We start from the raw sequence: 27,110 nt of genomic DNA on the forward strand, positions 1-27,110 counted from the left end.
AATGAGTTCTGGCCAAGTGACCTGAAGGAGTTTGATTTCTGAAAATCTTGGGCTTAATCAACAGACTTTTTGGGTGCCCACCTTGACACCTTTAAAAGAGCATATCTTTTCAGATAGCGTACAGTTCCTGAAAATCACGTCAAGATGGGCACCTAAAAAAATGGCATCACTTTTGAAAATCTTGGTCAATTGTACTGCCCTGTTATCTGAGAAACTAGTGGTTTGATTATTAGTTGCTAATTGGAAAACATGAAATTGGCTTCACCTCTATGAAGAGATGCAGTGGGAATGTTTGGACTTTAGCTCGGTCAGTCACAGCACAATTTCTAGATATTAGTCATTTTGCCAGTGACTGTCTGACAGATCATAGGAAATACTAAGTGCTTTAACTGTAAATCTGGCTGCTGAATGAGGTATAAAATGCACACTAAGGCTTTGATTCTCTGCCTCACCTCCCCCAAATACAGGTATTGAAATAACAAATCATGCAACTGCAACATTAGAAGGCAATCAGATTTTCAACAACCGTTTTGGAGGCTTATTTCTAGCATCTGGTGTCAATGTAACAATGAAAGGTGTGTGGATTTTACATTGCATATTTGTTTACATATGGCATTTCTTAAAGATGAATGGCATACTGGAGACTTCAATATTGTAGAATTTGTCATATCCCAGTGTCTCATTTTGGCAGTATTACACTTTAAATTGCCCTGAACCTAAGAACCTCATCTAAAAGAAATAAGTTGAGCTTTGTTCAGAGTTAAGCCAATAGCTGGAACACCTTTAAAGCACTGCAGAGTCCAAGGGAATAAAATGAAAACTATTGTTTGTATCTAAATTTTCCCTGGCAGAATGTAGCCTTTTCCACTGACCACTTCATCAGTTAATCCTTCTTTAGATTGTTTTGATATTGGTTAATTCTTTCTGGTTGGGAATTTGAAAGACCATACTGAATTCCTGTAATCAGAACTCCTTGCTATGTGAGTGAAAACAAGTATCCAGTATGGTTCAGAAACTTACTTTACAAGTCTGTTAAAGTGAGTAGCTATGAACCACACACTAGTGAGGCAGCATTTTGCAAGTGAATTATAAAGCTAGTTGTGAGACGCAGACTTGGGTACTAAGGTTCCTGGGGTCTGTGCTTGGTTCTAAGAGGAAAGTATGGCCTACTGCTAAGAACAATAGGTATAGATAGACTGAGTGGATGAGACCGGTGTTCTATTCCCAGCTCTGCTGGAAGTAACCTTTTACAACTTGTTACCTTATTTGAAAAATTAGGGGAAATAATACTGTCCTGCTTCCTAGAATATAGGTGTGAAACCTTGGTCAATAAAGGCGGTACTACTGAAAGTAGTAAGACCAGAGCTGCTTGGTGTTTTTCTCTTTCAATAAGGAGTTCTGCTGTGCATTCTCTGAGGAATGCAGAAGCAGCCCTATCAGTTGGCCTACTAATCTGTCAGCAACCCTGACCTGGAATCTAGAAGGGATGGCTTAGTTGTTTACATATCAGGAATACCTAAACTCTGGAACTATAGCCTAAAATTCTGACATGGAGAACTCAACCTGTTACTGTAGTTCCATTACTCCCAGGGGAATTCTGCACCACTGCACATGCACATAATTAATGAGCTGCACATACTTTTAATTTTTTGCGCAGTAAAAAGCTTCTGCCAGAAAGTTACTGCAGTTCCACCTTTTGCCCATCAGAGGGCGCTATGGTGCTAGACCAGAACAGTAGCACCTGGCTAGCTAGGACAGAAAAAGAGCCTGCCTTCTTCACAGCGCCTGTCAGGCCAGGTCGGGAGATGGGGAGACAGACAGCATGGGGCTGCTTGGGGATCAGACAGGGGCTCACAAGGGCTAGTGGGGGAGGATTGGGTTAGGGACTGAATGGGAGTGGAGGTGCAGGGCCACATGGGGACTGGGGGGTGACTGAGTGGGGGGCAAACACACATATAGGGACGTGGGTGGGACACATGTAGACAGGAGGGCCAAAAGAAAACATGGGGGTGCAGGGACACCTGGAGACAGGGGCAGATGTACCTGTCTGAATTGGAGAGGCTAGGGGGTCAGCCAGGGTCTGCATGGGGGAAGCTCCCTAACACTCCCTCCCTGCCCCCAAAAAACCCCAGGCTCCTTCCCAGCAATTACTTCCCTCTCCCTCATCTCCTCAGTTACCAGTGATTCCCCCAAACCTTTGCACTGCTTCTGAGGAGTGTGGGAAATACTGTTCTGTACTGTAGTTTAAATGAATTATTACTCAGAGTTTTGCGTTAATATGCCTGGTAAGGAATCTATTTGTCAAAAAACATTTCTTGAATCTTTTGTCTGTACTGTTACAGACATACTTGCTGACTGTATTTTTAAAATAAACGTAATTGAAACTGTTGTGATTATATTGTGTTATTTTGACAAATAAAATATGCAGAATTTGAAAATACCGTGTGCAGAATTTTAAACTTTTTGGCGCAGAATTCCCCTAGGAATATTCCATGCAGTTTACTGTGTGGGGGGTTTGGGATTAGACCTAAAAGGAATGTTCTAATTATCTGATAGTTTATCCTTTTATTACAGATAACAAAATAATGAACAATCAAGATGCCATAGAAAAGGCTGTCAGTAGAGGCCAGTGTCTATATAAAATATCAAGTTACACCAGCTACCCAATGCATGACTTCTACAGGTAACAAATTTATAAACAGTTATAGGTCATGAAAGGTAAGAAAAAATAGTAATCTCCCTCACCCAGCATCCCTCTAGCATATAAGTGATTAAATAGAAAGCTGTCTAGTGTAACTGATGAACCAGCTTAGATCTATTGTCTAGAGTCTGCAAGTTTGATTGGTTTTTGGTTAACAACATTACTTCTACAAGGAAATTGGCATTTTTCTGTGCTTAACACACTGCCAATTACAGATGTGCCTATAACCACCTGTCCATTTTCAAATCATGCCTAATGTGCTACATTTTACTTTAGATGTCACACTTGTAACACCACAGATCGTAATGCCATATGTGTGAACTGCATTAAGAAGTGCCATCAAGGACATGATGTAGAATTTATTAGACATGATAGGTATGTTAACAAGAATGAATACTTTGGCTGAGCAGCTTTACTATTCAAACTTAAAGCAAGTTTAATTCTCCTACTGAAGATAATTTTTTTCTTCTAGGTTTTTCTGTGACTGTGGTGCTGGAACACTCTCTAATCCCTGTACACTAGCTGGAGAGCCTACACATGATACAGATACACTATATGACTCTGCTCCACCTATAGAATCTAATACATTGCAGCACAACTGAATTCCTTTCAGAAAAGAAGTCCTGCCATTCTAATATCATAACTGTTAAACTTTTTTTTGGAGGAAATTATACTTGCCCATTTCTGCAGAAAGAGACTGTATTAAAAAATGGATGTGTAAGGTGTTGACACTATGGAGCTCAACCTACCAAAAAGAAAGTGGCAATATGTTGACTCAGGATAACAGAACTGGGCGTTTTAGCATTACTGTGTAAACAAAGACTCTTGAAGGGACAGAAGTGAAGAAAATAAGCTGCAATTTTGTACAGATACCAACTTCTGAAAAGCTGGTGTTTTTACAAGTAGCATTGAAACGCAGTCCAATTTGCAGTAGTACTATTCTGTAGACAAGCAGCCTTCTTTGTTGCTGCTGTTATGGACATGGGTACCAATTGCTTTTGTAACATGGTAAAATGTGAGCTAGCACTTCTGCATTTCTTTTGATTTTTTTTAACATTTATTCAGATTGAAAAATATGATTTTAAATGCTTTACTCTCATGTAGTTTGTTTTTAATTTCAAGCAAAAAAAAATCTTATTGTACTTGAATGTGTCCTGTTTTGTTAGCACACCTAGACTTGCTGTAACTGTACTCATGTCCCAGTATGTACGTTCTTTCTATGAAAGAGAAAACACTAATCTTAAATTATATCCAGCAATTTTTCTGGTATCCTTTGAAAAAGTTAAAATAATCTCCTTCCCTGCCCCAGCAATAGTCTGTACTCAAATCACCCTAACAAAAAATGTGTTTTAATGAGACTTCCTAGCATATACAATGCACTATAAAACAAAGTACCCATGTAACTAAGTTTTGTGAATGAAAGTTTTACTCTGTTTTAAAGTACACATTAGAAAGTCTCCTCAAAACAGTCTTGTATTTTACTCTGTTCATAGTTTTTTTTTGAACAGTCTGGACATTACCTGTATCAACAGCTGGAAATCACAGCAATTTCCTGCTATAATGAAGCTGAGACAAGTATATATACAGCTCTATACAGTTTCATAGCTTTTTTCCATTTATGTGTATTGGTGACAGTGGGTAATCAACAGCCTGAAAGTGTATGCATGTACCATAACATCTAGACTTAATATATTGTGGAGTATTCAATAACCATTATGTAGAGGGTAGGTAAGAATTAAAAGGGTTTAATTTCCTAGGAAAGAAAATGGAAAAATGGTCATTTTTAAAAAATAAAGTTTATTAGATCATAATGTTGTCTGCATTCCATCTTTGTGAGAAAACCACCACTAACACTTGTTACTGTATCTTACAGATTATTGATCACAGTCATCAGTTTAGGAACAGCTTTATCTCCTGCTGCATTCTCTGCCACCAGGCAAAGGTGCCTAAAAGGGGGGGGGGGGGGGGGAGAGAGAGAGAAATTAGTCCACATTGCTAAGTAACATTTATGTTTAGTAAAAGAAGTCTAGTAAGTTCTTCACTAAGTAATATGTTTTCTGGGTAAATCAGTCTCCACCTTTTGAAGGACTGATCATGAGTTTTTCTGGCAGGCAATTAATCAAAATAAGGGGCTAACCCTCCTTTGCCTTCAGTTTTACCACTTAACTTCATTAGTCTATTTTTGAAGGAGTGTTTTTTTAATGTCAAAGGAAGTATTTTTAGAGTTTTTTCATATTAATTTTTAAAGGATAGTCTTACAATTTTAAATGTATTATTGTTTCTCTGAAGTCATGTAGCACCTAAGAATTGCCACGGCTAACTTCTAAAAATTACAACATAGGTGAACCCTTAGCACCACTGTACTGAGAAAATGTCTAGCTCCACCTAGGAGCCAAGAGGAAACCTTCTCTTCTCTCCACCCCCATTCTGTTGTGCTCTAGCATAGCCACTTAGCCCCTCTTTATGTGGCATAGCACCTGAGTTTTTGTGTTTGTTTTTTTTAAATAAATTCAGGAAAGAACTTACCTAAACAGTCTCAGTGAAAGTGTAACTTTCTCAAAGTCTCGTGCTTTTCTGTGACCTTTCTGAATAACTTCCTCTGGAATATTAGCAAGCCTTGCTGCATTGAAGCCATAGCTTTTAGGACAAGCTCCTCTAATGAATTTATAGAGGAATGTAATAGTTTCCTGGCTTGGATCTTCACTCTCATTTTCAACCATACATGCCTAAAAAAAGTCACCATAAAAGCAGTTTATCCAGTACTTTTACATTAGTGTACATAGAACATTTCCTTCTTTCAGGACACCCTTTTTGATTACAGGTAGAAAACTGAGGCTCTATGCACATTGTGGAACATGGCCTACCAATAAAAACCCCACTTCCCAAAGTGATGCAAATACCCTTCCTTGAAGTTCAACAGTTTGTACATACCATATGGCCCAGTTGCACAGCAGCACTGTGTGAATAGTCCTCTACTAATGAATAATAATGTGTGGAAAAAAGTGTGCGACACTTTATATTTTCTGCAAGTTCTTTAACAACTGCACTTGCTATAGCTGTGCCATCAAAAGTAGCTGTGCCTCTACCTGCAAGAGAAGAAGAAAAACCTTCACACATCCAATGTGGAACAAACTTGCATTTCTAGACACTAAGCAAAATATGAGTTCAACCCAGTATTTAAAATCATAGAATATCAGGGTTGGAAGGGACCTCAGGAGGTCATCTAGTCCAACCCCCTGCTCAAAGCAGGACCGATCCCCAATTAAATCATCCCAGCCAGGGCTTTGTCAAGCCTGACCTTAAAAACTTCTAAGGAAGGAGATTCTACCACCTCCCTAGGTAACCCATTCCAGTGTTTCACCACCCTCTTGGTGAAAAAGTTTTTCCTAATATCCAACCTAAACCTCCCCCACTGCAACTTGAGACCATTACTCCTTGTCCTGTCCTCTTCTACCACTGAGAATAGTCTAGAACCATCCTCTCTGGAACCACCTCTCAGGTAGTTGAAAGTAGCTATCAAATCCCCCCTCATTCTTCTCTTCTGCAGACTAAACAATCCCAGTTCCTTCAGCCTCTCCTCATAAGTCATGTGTTCCAGACCCCTAATAATTTTTGTTGCCCTTCGCTGGACTCTCTCCAATTTATCCACATCCTTCTTGTAGTGTGGGGCCCAAAACTGGACACAATACTCCAGATGAGGCCTCACCAATGTCGAATAGAGGGGAACGATCACATCCCTCGATCTGCTCGCTATGCCCCTACTTATACATCCCAAAATGCCATTAGCCTTCTTGGCAACAAGGGCACACTGCTGACTCATATCCAGCTTCTCGTCCACTGTCACCCCTAGGTCCTTTTCCGCAGAACTGCTGCCTAGCCATTCGGTCCCTAGTCTGTAGCGGTGCATTGGGTTCTTCCGTCCTAAGTGCAGGACCCTGCACTTATCCTTATTGAACCTCATCAGATTTCTTTTGGCCCAATCCTCCAATTTGTCTAGGTCCCTCTGTATCCTATCCCTGCCCTCCAGCGTATCTACCACTCCTCCTAGTTTAGTATCATCCGCAAATTTGCTGAGGGTGCAATCCACACCATCCTCCAGATCATTTATGAAGATATTGAACAAAACCAGTCCCAGGACCGACCCCTGGGGCACTCCACTTGACACCGGCTGCCAACTACACATGGAGCCATTGATCACTACCCGTTGAGCCCAACAATCTAGCCAACTTTCTGCCCACCTTATAGTGCATTCATCCAGCCCATACTTCTTTAACTTGCTGACAAGAATACTGTGGGAGACTGTGTCAAAAGCTTTGCTAAAGTCAAGAAACAATACATCCACTGCTTTCCCTTCATCCACAGAACGGGTAATCTCATCATAGAAGGCGATTAGATGAATCAGGCATGACCTTCCCTTGGTGAATCCATGCTGACTGTTCCTGATTACTTTCCTCTCATGTAAGTGCTTCAGGATTGATTCTTTGAGGACCTGCTCCATGATTTTTCCGGGGACTGAGGTGAGGCTGACTGGCCTGTAGTTCCCAGGATCCTCCTCCTTCCCTTTTTTAAAGATTGGCACTACATTAGCCTTTTTCCAGTCATCTGGGACTTCCCCCATTCGCCACGAGTTTTCAAAGATAATGGCCAATGGCTCTGCAATCACAGCCGCCAATTCCTTTAGCACTCTCGGATGCAACTCGTCCGGCCCCTTGGACTTGTGCACGTCCAGCTTTTCTAAATAGTCCCTAACCACCTCTTTCTCCACTGAGGGCTGGCCATCTACTCCCCATGCTGTGATGCCCAGCACAGCAGTCTGGGAGCTGACCTTGTTCGTGAAGACAGAGGCAAAAAAAGCATTGAGTACATTAGCTTTTTCCACACCCTCTGTCACTAGGTTGCCTCCCTCATTCAGTAAGGGGCCCACACTTTCCCTAGCTTTCTTCTTGTTGCCAACATACCTGAAGAAACCCTTCCTGTTACTCTTGACATCTCTTGCTAGCTGCAGCTCCAGGTGCAATTTGGCCCTCCTGATTTCATTCCTACATGCCCAAGCAATATTTTTATACTCTTCCCTGGTCATATGTCCAACCTTCCACTTTTTGTAAGCTTCTTTTTTATGTTTAAGATCCGCTAGGATTTCACCATTAAGCCAAGCTGGTCACCTGCCATATTTACTATTCTTTCGACTCATCGGGATGGTTTGTCCCTGTAACCTCAACAGGGATTCCTTGAAATACAGCCAGCTCTCCTGGACTCCTTTCCCCTTTATGTTAGTCCCCCAGGGGATCCTACCCATCCGTTCCCTGAGGGAGTTGAAGTCTGCTTTCCTGAAGTTCAGGGTCCGTATCCTGCTGCTTACCTTTCTTCCCTGCGTCAGAATCCTGAACTCAACCAACTCATGGTCACTGCCCCCCAGATTCCCATCCACTTTTGCTTCCCCCACTAATTCTTCCCGGTTTGTGAGCAGCACAAAGAGAGAACTTAAGCCAGATTCAAGTTATTTTACGTGTTATTGAAATAGAGCCCACTAAATTACTAACAGCTTGTCTACCCAGGGAAGTTAGTGCAAAACAACTATGGTGGAATTTATAGCACAATAGCTATTCCACATTAAGACACTGTGTATGGTACGAGTTACTTCAGTTTAATTTACATTGCTGAAGGGTGTGAATAATCTGCACCCCTGAGTGACATAAGTCATACCAACCTAAGCATGTGTGTAAGCAGCGCTATTTTGGCAGGAGAGCTTCTCCCACTGACATAGCTACTGCCTCTCAGAGAGGCAGGAGTTAAGCTTACGCGTGAGCACTCTGCCATCAGCTTAGAGCATCGCCACCACATGGACTGCTGTAGCGTAGATGTAGCCTAACTCTCCCTGTGGATGTTTATTCTGCACTAAGAATTTACAAGGGTTGACAAGCCAATTCAAACTAAAGTAGGGTGTGAATTTAAAGCACAATAGTTATTTGATTAGAGGCAAAGTGTCTGCAATTACATTGATTACACAAGATGTCAAATGTTTGTTTGCATAGGTCTTTCACACAGCAATAGGGAAGAGATGCATCTAAAAATAACAGGGATTATAAAATCACAAACTGGCATGGACAATCTAAGGTAGCAGCTGCTTTGGATATTCATTCCTCAGCAATCCCCTCTCCCACACCCTGGTTCCATGCCTGACAGCAGTCAAGTGTCAGCAGCAGTGGCAAACAGGGCAGGAAGTGGTTGATGGGGGGAAAAAGAAAACAACATAAAACAGGTTTCAGAGTAGCAGCCGTGTTAGTCTGTATTCGCAAAAAGAAAAGGAGTACTTGTGGCACCTTAGAGACTAACAAATTTATTTGAGCATAAGCTTTCGTGAGCTACAGCTCACTTCATCGGATGCAAATAAATCTGTTAGTCTCTAAGGTACAACACAGAACAGTTTAACAGTAGCTCCGAGGGTAAGATTATGACCATTCCTGCAGTAATTCCCAATGGCCACTGGAAAGTAGTCTGTTTTCAGGGGACATCCATGGTTAATATGAAAAGGCTAACTGGAATGCTGCTAATGTTTAATATACTTTAAACATTCAAACTGCTACTGTCATGTGTACACTAAATAGCTTTATGGCCTAGCCTTTAATCTTAGGTTTGATTTCTTCACCTATAATAGAGTCATAGAAACGTACAGTTGGAAAGGAGCTCGAGAGGTCATCTGGAGTTAGACCATTCCTGACAGGTGTTTGTTCTTAAAAACCTCCAAATGACAGGAATTGTACAACCTCTCTTGGAAGCTTATTCTAGAATTTATCTATCCTTATACTTACGTTAGATACTCAGAAAAATCTTTCTAAATCTCTTTTGCTGCAGATTAAGCCCACTACTACTAGTCCTACCTTCAGTGGACATGTAGAACAATTGATCACTGTCCTCTTAACATAGCTGAAGACTTATCAGGTCCCTCAGTCGTCTTTTCTCAAGACTAAGCAAGCAGAGTTTTCCTAACCTTTTCTCATAGGCCAAGTTTTCTAAACTTTTCATCATTTTTGTTTCTCTCTTCTGGACTCCAGCTGAAGCCTCACCAGTATGGAGTACAGTGGGAGAATTACCTCACATGTCTTCAATATAAACAATCCTATTAATGAACTCCAGAATATTAGCCTTTTTTCCCCATTGTATGCCACTGTTGACTCATTCAGTTTGTGATCCACTATAACCCCCCAAATCTTTTTCAGCTGTACCACCACATAGCAAATTATTTCCCATTTTGTAATTGGACATTTGAGTTTTCCTTCCTAAGTATAGTGCTTTGCATGTGTTCTTAATGAATTTTACCTTGTTGATTTCATACCAATTCTCTAAATTGTCAAGGTCAATTAACTATCATCCAAAGTGCTAGCAACCCCTCCCAACTTGGTGTCATTTGCAAATTTCATAAGCATACTCTTCTCTCAAAAGTCATTAATGAAAATACTGAATTAATACTCAACCCAGGACTGACCCCCGTGGGTCTTCACTAAACACATCCTCTCAACCAAAAGTGTACCCTCTATAATAATTTTTCAATCTAGTCACATTTCCCTAGTGTTCTTACTATAATCAATCAAGATATATCATGTCTACAGCTTCCCCACCTGGTAATGCTGTCAAAGGAAATTAGATTGGTTTGGCATACTTTGTTCTTGACAAATCAATGCTGGCTATTCCTTAACCTGTTCTCTAGGTGCTTACAAAATTATTTTATACTTAGTTCCAGTAGCTTTCCAGGTATCAAAAGTTAGTCTGACTGGTCTATAATTTCCCAGGTCCTCTGTTCCCTTTTTTAAAGATAAAGATTTTTGCTCTTTTCCAATCTCTGGGACTTCACTTGTCTTCCATGAGTTCTTAAAGAAAAGTGCTAATGGTTCCAAGATTACTTCAGCTAGTTCCTCAAAGTACCACCTACGATGAATTTCACCAGGCTCTCCTGACTTGAATACATCTAATTTATCTAAATTCTCTTTATATATTTTGGCTTGTGTTTCTTTCCCACTGTTAATACTAATTGTGTTGAGTATGTGGTCACCATTAACCTTTTTAGTGAAGACAAACAAAATAGACTTATTAAACACCTCAGTCTTTATGTCAACAATTATTAGCTCTTCCCCTCTAAGGAGAGGACCTAAGTTTTCCTTCATCTTTCTCTTACTCCTGATGTATTTATTACCATCTTTTATGGTTACAGATACATATGCATTTTCTGCCATAGCTTTTCTGATTTTGTTACTACATACTTATTCTATATTTTCCTCCTTAGCAATTTATCCATGTTTCCATTTTTTGTAGGATTCCTCTTTGATTTTCAGATCACTGATAGTTATATTGACTTCTTACTATTCTTCCTCTTTTTCCTTCACATCAGGATAGTTGGCAGTTGTGCATTTAATATTGTCTCCTTGAGGAGCTACCAGCTCTCCTGAACTCCTTTATCTCTTAGATTTTCTTTCCCAGCACCTGAAGTTCTCTGAATTTGTTAGTCTGCTATTTTGAAGTCCTTAGTCTGCTGCTCACTCCTTTCTTTCCTTAGAATCATAAACAAATTATTTCATGATCACTTTCATCGAAATTGCCTTCCATCCTCAGATTTGCAACCAATTCTTCCCTTGTTGGTCTGAATCAGGTCTAAAATGGCTATTTCCTCTACTTTCTGGAACAAAATGTCCCCAATACATTCCAAGAACTTTTTGGAAATTGTGTGCTGCTGTATTAATTTTGCAACAGATGTCTGTGTAGATAAAGTCCCCCATTAATATCAACTCTTGTGTTTTGGATATTTGTTCTAGAAATGCCTCTTCCTCCTAGTCTTGATTTGATTGTCTATAGTAGACCCCTACCATGATATCATTCATATTTTTTTAACCCCTAGTCAGACTTTCAACTGGTCTGCTCTCACCTCCTTCTGGACCTCAAAAAAAGTGATATGTATTCTTGATAAATAATGCACCACCACCTCTTTTTTCCCCCCATCTGGAACAAGCTATACCCCTCTATACCAATATTCCAGTCATGAGATTTATCCACAAAGTCTGATGTCAACTAAGTCATAATTTAGCTTATGTACTAATACTTCCCGTTTTTCCTGTTTATTCCCCATACTTATTAAAAGAGCCTGAATACCTAGTTCATCCACAAGCACAAGGGAATGCTCTGTTGCATGCCGGAGTATGCTGGAAGTCTCACTCAGCTCAACAAAAAAGGTGCTCTCTCCTAAAAAGGACAAAAACAAAGCTTCATTCAAAGCTTATAAAAGTTTTGCAAAGGCAGGCATGTACAGCATACAGTTCAACAATACAACATTTATTAGACTAAACTGAAACTTCCAGCCAGCTGTGACCAGAGCTAGGAAAAAGCTGAGCTTTAAAAAAAAAGACATTCAGACTATCAGGTAGGAGAACAAGTATAACTGAGTGAAAACTGGTAATACTAAAAAACAACCCTGTTTGTACACTAGTCCTAATGTAAAAAAGCAAGCAAGAAAAAACATGAAGTCCTTTCTCTGGTAGAAGAATAACTGGTGAACTAGTGAAATGGTGACAAGAACCAATGAAAGTAGAGCAACTGATGGGGAAGGGAATATTAGACTGTTGAATGTTGTTACAAACACCCATTTAACTCCATTTACTAACATTTTGGGAAAAGAAAGCCTTTGTTACAGATTTCAATTTAAGATAAAATTCAAACATCCCAGAGATTCTCCAACAAAGTAAGAGAAAACTAGGCTTGACATTTCTGCTATTTCTACAAACACAATACAAGCAGAAGTACCATATTTCAGATCTTTACATATCACAAAATGCAAGACCCTTTACTCAATGGGACTCACCTGAGGAGAATTCTGAATTGACAAAACACAAAGTTCCATACATGCAAGACAGCAGACTATGCAGCAGTTATTTTTAAATGGTCAAATTAAACCAGATATGAACTTAACTTTCCCCAGCTGGGGGAAAATCCCATAGATGTATTTAATTTAACCAGTAACTCTTCGACAAGGAGGAAGTTTTTTTGGAGACAGAGCAGAATTATACTGAGGAATATTGAACACCTGCTGCTTATTTCAAGTAACTCTTCAGGCTTGCTATCAATTCTCCTTTCACTGACTGCCATGAAGCTGTTCTCTCTCCTCCCACTGAAATGTTTAAATGATGCTGATGTTGAGTCACATTTCCAAAACCAGCTCTCATGCAGTATTCAGTATTGCTTCTCAGATGACTACTGTATGCATTAATTCCATGTGTGTGGCCGATTAAGGAGGGACCAGTGTTAAATGCCTTGGATTTCTCTAGACCACATCTTTATATAGATGAAAGGACATTTTTGCAAGAACTTTTCATTAACAAAAATAAAAATGGAACACTGAGCTAAAAATGCAGCCCAAGATATTTGTGTGTGCGCGCGCGCACACACACACACAATATAGCAAGCCCCTGACCCCCAGCAGGATGGAGCGGAGCCCCCTGCCTCAGCCAAGCTTCACGATCATCATTGGTGAGTCTCGTATTAAATTTTTTTAAATTATTTAAAACTTATACTGTATATGTATATAATGTCGTCTGGTGAAAAAAAATTCCTCTGCACCCTAAGCCCCCCTATTTACATTAATTCTTATGGGGAAACGGAATTTACTTAACATATGTTCTTGAAAAATGCAACTTTAAGTGAAACTAACTAGGTCATTAAGCATACTGTATATGCTTATGAATCCGTAAGTCCTCATGTCTCCACCTCACTGACACTTATACCTCTGCCCTACAGTTAGCTACCATGCCACCTCTTAAATTGCTGCTGGGCAATCAATCTCTGCCACGCTGGCTTCTTTCTCTTTCCCTAAATAGATGGCCAAGATAAAATATTCCAAGAAATTTATGAGCTCTACTGTTCTCCATTCTCTGAGTGAGCTGGACTCAGGGTTCTTGATGCATTTTGACATCAAGAACCTGGAGAGCAGCCTTGACACAAGCCACACTGTTTTGGATATTTGTGAGGCAGATGATGTTCCTATAACAGAGCCTTACACCACAAAAGTCTAAGTAGTAGCTGACTTTCTCTTTACCAAAGTACTTGGAAAAGGGTATTCTAAGGAGACCTGCCATCAGCTGTTTAACTTCCTGAGAGCTACCTCAAAATTTGTCTCCCAATGTGGACTCCAATTTCAAGGGTAATCGAGCTTGATCTCCCATCAGACATAATGGACAAGCATATGGAATACCCAGACACAACTAAGGTCCTGTTTCTGCCCTGAAAGTCACACCTCAGGGTTTACTCTCCACCAGAGGACAGGTAAGTGAAGAACTGCAACTGGCTAGCCCCTTTAATACAGGATGGCATATACAGCTTCACGCCTCAGACTTGATCCACTAGCAAGGGATTAGAATTGTACCCAAATCTCTAAAGAACCACCAAGTGAATGATTTGAATCTACTCAAGTACTTTTACCACCTACTCAGTTCTGTATTTGTACAATTTTAGGAACTCACCTGACATAATTCTGTCCGAGGCACCTAGTCTTGTAAATACTCTGTCAATAGGAGTAAGCCTGCAAGCTTCAGCAGGTACATAGCATCCCAACTGAGCCATTATTGCCAAAAGGCCAGCCTGCAAAACAAAAAGAAAAAACTGTCCAACTTTTCTCCTCCCAAGTGTCAGACCTCAAGCTAAGTAGGACTGAACCTAGCTAATAATTTGACAGGTATCTTTGAAGAAACAAGAGACTGCAGGAATTGGTGTTGGCAATTCAGTACTCCCTCCCCACATAACTTCAAAGTTAGTATTGAATCAATATCCCATTATGCCAACAGAGGTAGTGTGTTATGAGAAGCACCCTCTATCCAATGAAATGAAGTCCTGAGCCCACCTGCATTTATTAAAGAACCTCTGCCACTTTTCCTGAGAACAAGAGTATTAGTCTTGTTTCTTTGGCTAAATTCTTATGGTAAGTTACATCCTTCTTATGTAAATAAATACTTGCTGCATTTTCAACCAGAGTATTTTTCACTTTACAGCCCAAACTGCGGACGTGTTGCTGGGTGCTGTCAAGCTGTGACTACATTCCAACCTTGAGATTTCAAAAGTACATTTAATAATTCTTTGATGTTCTTTAGTGCCCTGGAACAAAAGATGTTTTAAGTAACCATATTTCATAGTCACCTGTCTCATTAGTGTAGATTTGCCACCCATGTTTGGGCCAGTTACTAAAACACAGTAGGCTTCACTATTGCTGTCTTCATCTTCATTCTTGGAACCTATCACAATATCATTAGGAATAAAATCATCCCCAAAAAACGTTTTTGTAATGCATGGATGGCGTGAACCTTTAAGCTCCAAGAAGGGTGGAGTATTCTGTTCTGGCAGTAGAATTACAGGTCGGCAGAATGGTCCATCACCCTCTTGACTATAGTTAGCGAGGCACATCAAGACATCTACAAAAGTTAGAAAAATTCCAATTAATTGTAATTATCCCTCATTTCCTGTATTTCTCATTGTACACATACCAGTTGGGTGGAGTTTCTTTCAAAAAAACAAAAACAGTTTCTTGTAACTGTTGTTCTTTGAGATGTGTTGCTCAGATCAATTCCAATTAGGTGTGTGTGTGCACAGTCATCGGAAAGTTTTTCCCCTATTAGCGCCCGTCGGGTCGGCTGTGGAGCCCCCTCGAGTGGCGCCTCCAGGCGGTGAATATATGACCCTGCCGACCTGGCACCTCCTCAGTTCCTTCTTGCCGGCTATTCTGACAGAGGGGAAGGTGGGTGGCTTTGGAATGGATATGAGCAACACAGCTCGAAGAACAACAATTACAAGAAGGTAACTTTTTTCTTTGACTGCTTGCTCATATTGATTCCAATTAGGTGACTCCCAAGCCTTACCGAGGCGGTGGAAGTATGGAATCACTGACTGGAGCACCACTCTGCCAAATGCTGCATCGTCTCTGGCGTGCCAGGTAATGGCATAATGATAGGCAAAACTGTGAACCGAGGACCACGTCACCACCCTGCAGATTTCTTGTATTGGGACCTGGGCCAGGAATGCCGCCGAGGAGGCCTGTGCCCTTGTGCAATGCGCCATTAGTGCCGGAGCTGGAACTTTGGCTAGCTCGTAACACGTCCAGATGCAGGATGTGATCCACGAGACCAGGAGTCCTTTTATCTGGTCTGCTACTGCCACAAACAGCTGGTTTGACTTACAAAACAGCTTAGTGCATTCAATGTAAAAGGACAGCGCTCAGCGAACGTCCAGTGAGTGAACCCTCCGTTCTCGGCTACTCACTTGAGGTTTAGGATAAAAAGACAGGTAGAAAGATGTCCTGGTTAGAGTGGAACTGGGATACAATCTTTGGAAGGAAGGCTGGATGAGGCCTAAGTTGCACCTTGTCCCTAAAGAAAACCATGTAGGGAGGGTCAGAGGTGAGGGCTTTTAGCTCCAATACCCTCCTCGCTGAGGTAATGGCAATGAGGAAGGCCACCTTCCATGTCAAGTAGAAGAGCGAGCAAGTTGCCAGCGGTTCAAACGGGGGCCCTGTTAGTCTGAAAAGGACCAGGTTAAGGGCTCACGCCAGGATCGGTTGTCTAACCTGTGGGTACAGCCTGTCCAGACCCTTAAGGGAATGGCCAACCATGAGGGTGGCAAAGACGGAATGCACAGCTGCTCCCGGGTGAAAGGCCAAGATAGCTGCGAAGTGCACCTTGATGGATGATGCCGCCAGACCCTGCTGTAGGTATTCCAGGATAAGCAATAAGGGCGCCTGCATCAGGAGTGTGCGGATCTGAGTGCACCAGATTGTGAACCGTTTCCACTTGGCCACATAGGCAGCCCTGGTGTAGGGTTTCCTGCCACCAAACAGGACCTTCCTAACCTGCTTGGAGCACTTGAGTTCCAGGGGGTTTAGCCATGAAGCTTCTAAGCCATGGAAATCGGGGTAATGAAGGCAACTGTGGTCCTGGGTAATCAGGTCCAGGACCAGGGGCAATGTGATCAGGGTCTCCACCAACAGCTCCAGTAGCGTGGTACCAGTGTTGGCAAGGTCACACCGGCGCCACCAGTGTGACTGCCACCTTGTCTCTGCAGCTCTTGAGCAGAACCTTGTGGACAAGTGGGAACACGTACAGCAGATGTTCCATCCAGGGGAGGAAAAATGCGTCTGCAAGAGAGCCTGGACTGTGATTCCGGAAGGAGCAGAATCGCGGGCATTTCCTCTTGCCTCGTGTGGCAAAGTCGTTGATGTGGGAAACTCCCCAACTCTGGAAAACACTGCATCACGTCCGGACGGTTGGACCGCTCGTGGTTGTGGAAGGATCCGCCGCTCATTCTGGGAACCTGGGAGGCAGGACATTTCTAGGTGCATGGAGTAGGCTATGCAGACCTCCCATAGCTTGAGGGCTTCCCGACACAGGGGAGAGGAATGGGCTCCACCCTGCTTATTTATGTAAAACATTGCAGTTGTGTTGTCAGTCATGACTCTCACGCACTTCCTTTGCAGATGAGCTTGGAAGGTTTGGCATGTTCGTCACACCACCCTCAACTCTTTGATGTTGATATGGAGTGAGAGCTAGTCTTGAGAGCAGAGTCTGAAGGCCCCCAGGTGTGCGCCCCACCCCAGCACCAACACATCCATTACCAGAGACAAAGAGGGCTGAGATCTGTGGAAGGGAATTCCCTCGCACACCTCCTGCGGTTTCAGCCATCAGGGACTCGAGGACCTGCACCGGAAGGGTGACCACTGAGTCCAGGCTGTCACGCCCCGGATGGTAGGCAGATGTTGGCCAAGCTTGGAGAGGTCTGAGCCACAGCCTGGCCTGGTCTAACCATTTGGAGTCCTTGGACTTGGGGGTAGGGCCCTGCCGCCTTGTCCAGGTAGGAGGATGACTATGCAATTGGAGGTATGGGGTCCTCTTGGCCCTCCAGGTTCCTGGGAACATCCTGCATTGCCTCATGTTCCACAGTGACCGCCCCAGGGTCAGCGTCAGTGGTGGGAGCAGGATTCGGGGGTGGTTTTGAGGTCTGTACCACTCTCACCTCAGAACCCCTACGGGTGGGATGACTTGCTGATGCTTCGGGTACCCATGGCTCCGACACCACCAAGTGGGAGCCCTTGGAATGCGTGTCCTGGGCCTAGTGATAGGCCCAGGGGGTCCATAATGGCCCTTGCACAGGCCTTTGCCATGGCCCCACACCCACATGCTGCTGTCAATGGTCCAATCTATGTTGGCTGTGCCTAGAGTAGTGGGACTCCACCTCCAAGTCAGATGACGAGGACCTGGAATGCAAAGGCCAGGGCGTTGCCAATTAGAGCGGCTCTGGGGAGTGGTGCCACGATGTCGAATGGTGCCATGATGGGGTGTGGTGCCGTTTAGTTGGTGCTGGGGAGCGGTGCCACAGACATGTAGTCAGAGACCGTCGAGGCAATCTCCACATCAGCATCGTGGGCTTGCCTCTAAACAGTGCCGTGCACTGCAGAACCGGAGGCTTATCCGGACCAGCCGGGGACCATGGTGATTAAGTCCCTCGCGGCCTCAAAGGTGGTGGATGGCAACTCTATGTCCTCCACCTGAAACTCCTGGCCAGTGCTTGTGGACTCTCCTGGACTCAGTGGCCCCCCTTGTGGGGCCAAAGTCGACTGTGCCATCTCCTGGGTCACCAGCACCGGATGCTCCTCTCCAGGACGCACACCAGTGGCGCTTTCCGAGGTTGCCATCCTCAGCACAGGTGAATGCCCCCGCCTGACTTTTGGTGCCGTTTCTGTGGCACCAGGGAGTGGGAGCGGTGCTGCATCACCTCTGCCGGCTGCATTGTTGGGGAGCGCCAGTGCTGAGGGTCTCTATGCCTAGAGTCCTTCCTTGGCACCACTTCACGTATGGAGGCCAGAGAAGCTCAGCACCAGATCCTGCCCACCCGAGACTGGCTGGGGACAAAGAGCCACCTCCATCAGGAGCTGTTTTAGGCGAAAGTTCCACACCTTTTTCGTCCTGGGATAAAACCCCTTGCAGATATTGCAGCAGTCCATTTGGTGCACCTCCCCTACACACTTGAGACAAGAGTCATGCGGGGTCACCCGTTGCCATGGGTTTATGGCAGGATCTGCAGGATTTGAATCCTTGGGACTGAGGCATGCCCCAAACCCCCAGGGGAAACAGGAAAGGAGCACCCCCACTCCTATTAACAAACTATAAACTATTACAACTCTGAAACTATGCTAGAACTGCAAGAGCAAGCCCCCACAGTTCCAATGATTGTCACTGGCGGTAATAAGGAACTGAGGAAGTGCCAGGTCAGCAAGGTCATATATTCACCGCTATGGTGGCAACACTGCTGGGGGCGCTACAGCTGACCCGATGGGTGCTGCTAGGGGAAAAACTTTCCAACGACTGGGCACGTGGCGTGCGCACACACACCTAATTGGAATGGATATAAGCAATCACTCGAAGAAGAACAGATGATCCTTCCTTCTCCTGAGGAGATTACCATTGCAACCCTTTAATACATTAGTAGCACTCACACTTACTGAAGTGGAGACTATATGTAAAGATTTTATATTTCCCACTCTGATTTTATTGGTGTTTGGTCAGAAGTAATTTCCTCTCCTGGACATAACTTTAAATATAAGCCTTCAACATCTGCCTTGTGCTTTGGTTATAAGGCAAAAACTCAAGTATACAGCCAATATATATTTGTATTTAGTGCATCCTGCACTAGCTTTCCCCTGGATTCCGAAAGAAAACTAGGAAGAAAAATGGCTTCCACAACAATGAATTACTTCATGGCAAAAAGGGACTCACCACAAGATTCAGTTATATTGCTTGAAATGTATTAGAATAAGTTTTAAAATATTAAAAGTCTGTGTCCATCTCTGATAGAACAATCAAATCAATGTTATTTCAGTCTAATGCATCTCACAGCTGGAGTTGACATGGCTCTAACTTCAATGCATGGTCACAACAACTGTGTACTTCTTAAAACGTAAACCTGTCCTAAGCTTTCCATTGCCCCACATGAGAGAATCCTACTTTTTAGCAAGGGCCAGCTGTGCAGGGACCACATCCCAAGAAGAATTATTGGTCCCCAGTATCTGTATGCATCAAGCCACCTATTTTAGGTGTCCTAAAAATGGATTTTGGTGACTAAGCACCCACATTTTAAACATTTAGACCCAACTGCCTTGCAGCTTTATCTGCCTCAGCATCTTCTGGGAAGAGACCAACTGTTTCATGTTCAGGGTGTGGCTGGCTGGACCCTTCTTCCAAACCACCCAGTCCCAGAAGATATTACAGGCCTGCCTGCCCTCCCATTCCCACAGCAATGGGACCAGAAACACTATGCTTTATTTCTCTCCAGAGCAGAGATATCCCAGAGTGCTCCATGCTAACAGAGCACTCTCAACATGCACAGTAGTACTTCTAGTTCTGCAGATGTGGAAGGTGAACACAGAAGATAATTTCTGGAAGAAGAGTTAACAGCAGATTTGAGGAAGCTATCTTACTGGCCTATCTTCCAACCCCTAACACTCCTCTTCAAGAGAGAAGGTAGGTGGTTGTTTAAGTGATTCAGGAGTAAAAGGTAGTTGGCTTCCTACTATAGAACAGCTAAGGGGGAAGGAAAAGGATTGTTCGGCCTTTCCTGGCTCGAGTTTTACTTCCACCATAAAATCTGAAGCCATTAAAAGGTCTATGTACTTTCATTAGGACTTTTTTGCACAGTAGTGTTTGTATGTTTTATCACTCCTTGAGAACAAGCAGCTGATCTGCACTTAAGATTCCTAAATGTGCTGACTGACCATTTATACTGAACTTGTGGGAGGACATAACAGGCAATGCAAACCTCCAAGTGCAATATGCAAAGAAGGAACTTGTAAAACAGCAGGGCCCGGTGATTCATTGCTGCTGCTGCTGAATTGAATTTGAGAAAAAGTCAGGTGGCTACTTCTCATTTTCATGCCAAGGTCAAATGCACTGGTCTAACACTGCACTCAGGATTTTAAGAGCAGGTTAGCAGCTGCCTCTCAGCAGTGTTTTAGCTTGTCCACACCAGATTTCTGGGTTTTCAGTACTATCAGATAATAGAATATTTTTATTAGCTTGATAAGCAATTTAAAAAAATCTTACCTAATACAGCAAAGCATTCCACTGCTGTTTGCCAGTCTTTGCTATTTTTATCAAAATTGTGGAACAGTCTCCTCATACAGTCTTTCAGCGCTGCATCTCTCCGTTCTTCAGCATTGACCATCTCCGCCAGCATCTTCTCTATCTCCTTGGTCCAGTAACGTTTATAACCCTTTCTGGTGGACTTCAATTCATATTCCTCAGGCAAATTGTGAGATATTGCATTTTCTGGAATTTCCATTTGGTAGCGGTTTTTGCCTGCTCCCCAATACAGCATGGCTTTGAATCCAAGCCGTTTGCGTTGTTTATCCAAATACTCCCGAAGATTCTCTTCAATGTCTGTAATATCCTTTAGTGCATTATCATAATCAGGGTCAAAACCAGCCTTCGGAGTAATCACTCCAGTCTTTCGAGCCTCATTATGGTCAAAAGCAGTATCCCATCTTTTAAGTTCTGTACTCAGGTCTGGAAAACAGCCCTCTGGATTTTTCGACTTCAGAGTGACTAACTGCTTAAGTATTTTAGATTTGAAATCAGCAGCAATTTCTTCCATGATCCCTATGGTCTCAAGCATTACTTTAAATCCTTCCAACGTAGACAAGAAGTCAGTAATTTTTTTTTTACTGTATCTGGTTTCTTCATAAAAGATAGCCCTGTTGTCTGGATGAGTCTCACTTTTAAGTGGTGATCCAATACTGTGAATTTTGCTCAGGAGCCTTTCAAGATCTGGAAGTTTCTTCAGAAGTTCACTAACTTCAAACATTTTATCAGGAACTGCCAGAAGATCTTCAACTGCATCCAAACGATCATTGATGGAGTGGGGATTACAGAGGGGTGCACATATCCACTGTTTCAGGAGTCGCTTTCCAAAAGGGGTACAACAAATGTCAATCCTTTCCAGTAATGTGCCTTCTGTGGTGCCAGTAGTTCCATTCTGCAGGATTTCCAAGTTTGTTAGTGTCACCCCATCCAGCACCATCCGCTGATTAGTTTTAGCAAAGAAACTGCTTGATCCTTTAGCTTTTACAACATCAATGTCCACAGGAACATACTCCTCAAAGTTTGCCAGAGATAAGAGCTCCTGGTCAATAAGGCATTTCTTGAGGTAGAAGACACATCCACCGAGAGCTGACAAAGCTAACTCACAGTTTTCACCAGGAGTAAGACCCAGAGAGTCAATTTCTGATGTCATGGATTTGATCACAGGAGGCAGAATAAACCTATCATCAACATTTTGCTTATCCTCAAAGTAGCCTTCTTCAATTAGAGTTTTCAGTGTTTTAGATGCATTCCAGAACTGGGAGCCAGAGATCAAGCCTTCTTGCATGGAAGAAGAGAGTGAGCCTTTTAATATCTTGTGTGTGTCTGCAGACAGATTTCCCTTCTCAAACAGGATCTGCACCGGAGTGTAGTGTGCCACCAAAGTTCTAAATCTGGAGCAGTGGCGGTCATCTGGAAACTGGCCCACATAAAATTTTCCCACCGATGTGTCAACAAAACAGACACCATATGCACGGTGGTGGCCAGAAGTGTCTTCAACTTTTTCTTTTACACTGAGAAGGTATTTATTAAGTTTTTCAGAAGGGTCTCCATCCAGAACACTGTAGGTCTGTGTCCCTTTGGTAATTATCCTGCATATTTCTCTGCGTACAACCCTATCAAACTTTGTTGGGTGGGCCAGGGATCTGCAGCGTGCTTCCATCATCTCAGGAGTCTCTGTCTGCTCAACCCGGACTACTTTGTACCCCTTCTGTACTAGAACATCAGAGAATCTGCCAAATGCAATTTCTGGAAAACCTGAATGGGCCCAAATACCTTTCATAAATATCAGTCCCAGCTCATTTACACCAGTGACTGCATCCATATGATACAACTCATAGAACTTCCCAACTTTGTAGAAGATTACAGCATCAAAGTTCTGAGACTTTAGCTGCCACCACTTCCGCATTCCTGGGGTACACTTGTTAAGGTAGTCCTCTGGCACATGAAGGGTACATGGGTCGTAATGAGGATCACTTTGTCGTCTTCTACATCCATCTCTCTTTTTCCCTTCCTGAAGCCATTCAAGTTTATCATGTTCCCATATAGTAGAACTGCTAACATTTGGCTGAGACTCAAAGTTTTCAGGCGCTGCAAAAGAGGTCAGCCTTGACTTGGTTTCTAATAAAACAGTTATTGCTCTTTTGGGTGTTTCAGGAAGGTCATTTTCCAAGCTATTCCTTTTAGCAGGTTTGCGGTCAGTTTCTCTCTTTCGTTTAGAAGGGACTTTCACAGGACTATCTGCATCCATCTTCGTGTCTGTCTCAGAGCTGGCAGATTCACCTTCGCCCATTCCGCTGCTTGCTTCATCGCTGCTTGCTTCATCTTTAGCATCTGGTTTAAACTCTTCATCTGAACCTTCATTGTTACTGTCAGAGTCCACCACTCTTCGTTTTTTGGCTTTCCCACCACTTCTCCACCTGCTTGCCAGCAGCTTTTTTTTTTTCTCCTCCTCCTCACTATCATAATCTTCACTGTTGCCCGAAGCACTTTCACTAACCTGTTGAAAAGCAAAAGGCAAATTGCTTAATCACCTACAAGAATAAAACAGAAGAGGGCAATTATCAAGTGATCCATTCTGTCGTCCAGTCCCAGCATTTGGCTTAGGGACACCTACTGCATAGGGCTGCATCCCTGACCATCTTGGCTAATAGCCATTGATGGACCTATCCACCATGAATTTGCTTATGCTTTTGACCTTCACAACATCCCCTGGCAAGGAGTTCAACAGATTGAGCGTGCGTTGTATGAAGTACTTCCTTTTGTTTTAAACCTGCTGCCTCTTAATTTCACTCGTTTCTTGTGTTATGTGAAAGGGTAAACAACACCTCTCTAGTCACTTTCTTCATCCACACCATTCATGATTTTATAGACCTGTCTTATCCCCCCTTTGTCATCTCATTTCCAAACTGAACAGTCCCAGTCTTTTTAATTTTTCCTCATATGGAAGCTGTACCATACCATTAATCATTTTTGTTGCCCTTCTCTATTTTTTCCAATTCTAATATATCTTTTTTGAGATTGGGCAACCAGCACCACACGCACTACTCAAGGTGTGGGTGTATCATGGATTTATATAGCGGCATTATATTTACTGTCTGTTTTATTATCTAGCCTTTTCCTAATGGTTCTGTTAGTCAAAAAAGACTGCTACTGCACACTGAGTAGATGTTTTCAGAGAACTATCCATGACTCCAAGATCTTTATTGAATGGTAACAGCTAATTTAGACCCCCAGCATTTTGTTTGTATAGTTGGGATTATGTTTTCCAATGTGCATTGCTTTGCATTTATCAACACTGAATTTCGTCTGCCATTTTGTTCACTCCGTTTTGTGGGAGCCCTTTGTAACTCTGAGCAGTCAGCTTTGGACTTAACTATCTTAAGTAATTTTGTATAGTATGCAAATTTTGCCACCTCCCTGTTTACTCCCTTTTCCAGATCATTTATGAATATGGTGAACAGTACTGGTCCCAGTACAGATCTTTGGGGGACCTCCGCTATTTACCTCTCTCCATTCTGAAAACTGACCATTTATTCCTACCTTTGTTTCCGGTCTTCTAACCAGTTACTGAACCACAAGAGGACCTTCCCTCATATCCCATGCTGCTTACTTTGCTTAAAAGCCTTTGGTATGGGACCTTCTCAAAGGCTTTCTGAAAATCCAAACACCCTATATCAACTGGATCACGTTTGTCCATATGCTTGCTGACACCCTCAAAGAATACTGACAGACAGGTGAGGCATGATTTCCCTTTACAAAAGCAGTGTTGACTCTTCCCCCACATATCAGGTTTATCTGTATCTCTGATAATTCTGTTCTTTACTATACTTCCAACCAATTTGCTTAGTATTGAACTTAGGCTTATCGGCTTGTAATTGCCAGAATCGCCTCTGGAGCCATTTTTTAAAATGGGTGTTATACTAGCTATCATCCAGTCATGTGGTACAGAGAGTCTGATTTAAGTGCTAGGTTACATACCACAGTTAGTAGTTCTGCAATTTCATATCAGAGTTCCTTCAGAACTCTTGGGTGAATACCGTCTGATCCTGGTGACTTATTACTGTTTACTTTATCAGACATGTTCCAAACCACCTCTAGTGACAATCTGGGACAGTTCCTCACATTTGTCACCTAAAAGAAGCCTTGGGTGTGGGGGATCTCCCCTTCATCCTCTGTAGTGAACACCGATGCAAAGAATTAATTTAACTCCGCTGCAACGACCTTGTCTTCTGTGAGTGCTCCTTTCATACCTTGATCATCCAGTGGCTGCACTGACTGTTTGGCAAGCTTCCTGCTTCTGATGTACTTGAAAACTAACACCAAAATTTTTTTCAAGTCTTTTGCTAGTTGCTCTTCAAATTCTTTTTGCCCTGCCTAATTAAACTTTTACACTTGATTTGCCAGAGTTTGTGTATCTTTCTATTCTCCTCAGTAGAAGCTGATGTCCAGTTTTTAAAGGATGCCTTTTTGCCTCTAACCCCTTTTTAACTCTGTCTTTTAGCCATGGCGGCATTTTTTGGTCCTCATTTGACAAACTAATTTTCCATTTTGACCATCTTTTTGGTATTAATAGGAGAAGATGGAATTCAATAATTTCTTTAAATGAACCTTTTTATAGTGTTAAGAGATGCCAAACTAAACTGATGCAATCTGATTTTCTATGGAGTGTACTGGACTCTTGCACTTTTGCATCAGCAACAAATTAATGAAGTTCCATGCTTCAATCCCAGATTATATAATCAAAATTATACAATGATCTCTGAAGGGCCTTAGGCAAAGCCCTGCATAAATCCAGGCAGAACTAAAACACTGATGAATTTGATCTCTAAGACCTTGCCTTCCTCCTGTCTATATATTTAAGGATCAAACACAATTAGAAATCTAGTTCTTGTTTATCCCATTTTTCAAAATCAACTATGGAGAAAGAAAAAGAATGATCCAGTTCAGTGGTCAGGGTGCCAGCCCAGGCCTCTGGTTCGATTCCCTGCTCTGCTACAGACTTGTGATCTTGAGCAAGTCAATATCTCTCTGTGCCTCTGTTTCCCCATCTGTAAAATTGGGGTTACAGCACTTCCATACCTCACAGAGGTGTTGTAAAGATAAATACATAAAGGACTGTGAGACGATCAGATCCTACGATGGGGGCTATACAAATACATAAGATAGACAAAACTGGTAGACTTATGACACTGAAAAGACAGAGGGAAAAGGGCATAGCTGAGTCATCAGACTGGACCTACTTTCAATGGCTACAATTACATTATTTGGTCTGAAGCCATTCAGCTGTACCTGACTCACTGTAACTGGGCTAAGCAGGAAAAGAAACATAACCCTGCTTAGCACATTCAGCTACTGCTTAACAGTTACACAGAAATAGTGCTGGAGGAGTAAAGATCTGAACCAGTTCCCTTCCCCCACAGCCCCAACTGGCCAGGGGGCTGAGCAGGGACAAAATTGAGACCCCCTTCTTGGCTTTCATTTTAGCAGTCCAGCAGCAAGGTGGGATCTTCCCACACATGGAGGCTGCTTGAAGCTGTGCAATCCAACTGAAGTTTAAGACTATAAAACTCACCAGTCAGCAAACCAAATAGCACCCTGGAGCTTAGTCAATCAGCAAATTTAGACAAGGTCACACATCAATTAATGATAGCTATGACAAGTTTAAGACGGTAAATCCCATTTCCTAGAAGCCTGGGCAAAAACATTAAGTGTTAAAAATCTCTTAAAAACCTAGTCTACTTCTATTTCAATGTTTTGAAATTGAAGTAGTTTCAGGAACATCACCTGCTCAATAGTTCCCTTGCCAATTTTGATTTACACTACATTTTAAAGTTCCACCTTCTCTGTAATGTATATGTATCTTCTTACTATATGTTCCATTCAATGCATCCGATGAAGTTGGCTGTAGCCCACGAAATCTTATGCTCTAATGAATTTGTTAGTCTCTAAAGTGCCACAAGTACTCCTGTTTTTGTTTTTTGGTTTTTTACTACATTTTAAGACTTTCTTCCCTGTTGCTGTCTGAATCACACATAGCAAGAGAAATGTGAAACAGATCACAAAGTGCTGTCAAAACACAAACTGAAGTAAGACTTCTTTTTAAAAATCACAGAAACATAGAGCTGAAAGTGACCTCAAAGTTATGTCCACACTGCAGCTAGGAGGTGAGATTTCCAGCAAAAGTAAACAGGGTCATGCTAGCTCAGGTTGAGCTAGTATGCTAAAAATAGTATGGCTGTTGCAGCACTGATGGCAGC

At 42.5% G+C, this 27,110-nt stretch overlaps 2 protein-coding genes across 3 annotated transcripts in view; one reads left to right on the forward strand and one right to left on the reverse strand.

The window, feature by feature from the left end:
• The window catches only part of FBXO11 (F-box protein 11), a 199,710-nt gene extending 195,231 nt beyond the window's left edge, over nucleotides 1–4,479 (forward strand). For both annotated transcript variants that reach the window (XM_074949453.1, XM_074949454.1), the window contains exons 20-23: nucleotides 468–575; nucleotides 2,575–2,683; nucleotides 2,978–3,076; nucleotides 3,174–4,479. In XM_074949453.1, coding sequence (XP_074805554.1) covers nucleotides 468–575; nucleotides 2,575–2,683; nucleotides 2,978–3,076; nucleotides 3,174–3,303 — 446 coding nt within the window. In that variant the 3' untranslated portion in view covers nucleotides 3,304–4,479. The remainder of the gene's footprint in view (nucleotides 1–467; nucleotides 576–2,574; nucleotides 2,684–2,977; nucleotides 3,077–3,173) is intronic.
• Nucleotides 4,480–4,492: 13 nt separating this feature from the next.
• The window catches only part of MSH6 (mutS homolog 6), a 33,225-nt gene continuing 10,607 nt past the window's right edge, over nucleotides 4,493–27,110 (reverse strand). Inside the window, exons 4-10 of the mRNA XM_074949452.1 lie at nucleotides 20,815–23,350; nucleotides 14,870–15,141; nucleotides 14,200–14,317; nucleotides 11,840–11,929; nucleotides 5,633–5,787; nucleotides 5,228–5,427; nucleotides 4,493–4,647 (exon numbers count right to left, since the gene is read on the reverse strand). Of these exons, the coding sequence (XP_074805553.1) occupies nucleotides 4,569–4,647; nucleotides 5,228–5,427; nucleotides 5,633–5,787; nucleotides 11,840–11,929; nucleotides 14,200–14,317; nucleotides 14,870–15,141; nucleotides 20,815–23,350 (3,450 nt within the window). The 3' untranslated portion in view covers nucleotides 4,493–4,568. The remainder of the gene's footprint in view (nucleotides 4,648–5,227; nucleotides 5,428–5,632; nucleotides 5,788–11,839; nucleotides 11,930–14,199; nucleotides 14,318–14,869; nucleotides 15,142–20,814; nucleotides 23,351–27,110) is intronic.

The sequence above is a fragment of the Natator depressus genome, chromosome 3, assembly GCF_965152275.1.
Source record: "Natator depressus isolate rNatDep1 chromosome 3, rNatDep2.hap1, whole genome shotgun sequence".
Lineage (NCBI taxonomy): Eukaryota > Metazoa > Chordata > Testudines > Cheloniidae > Natator > Natator depressus.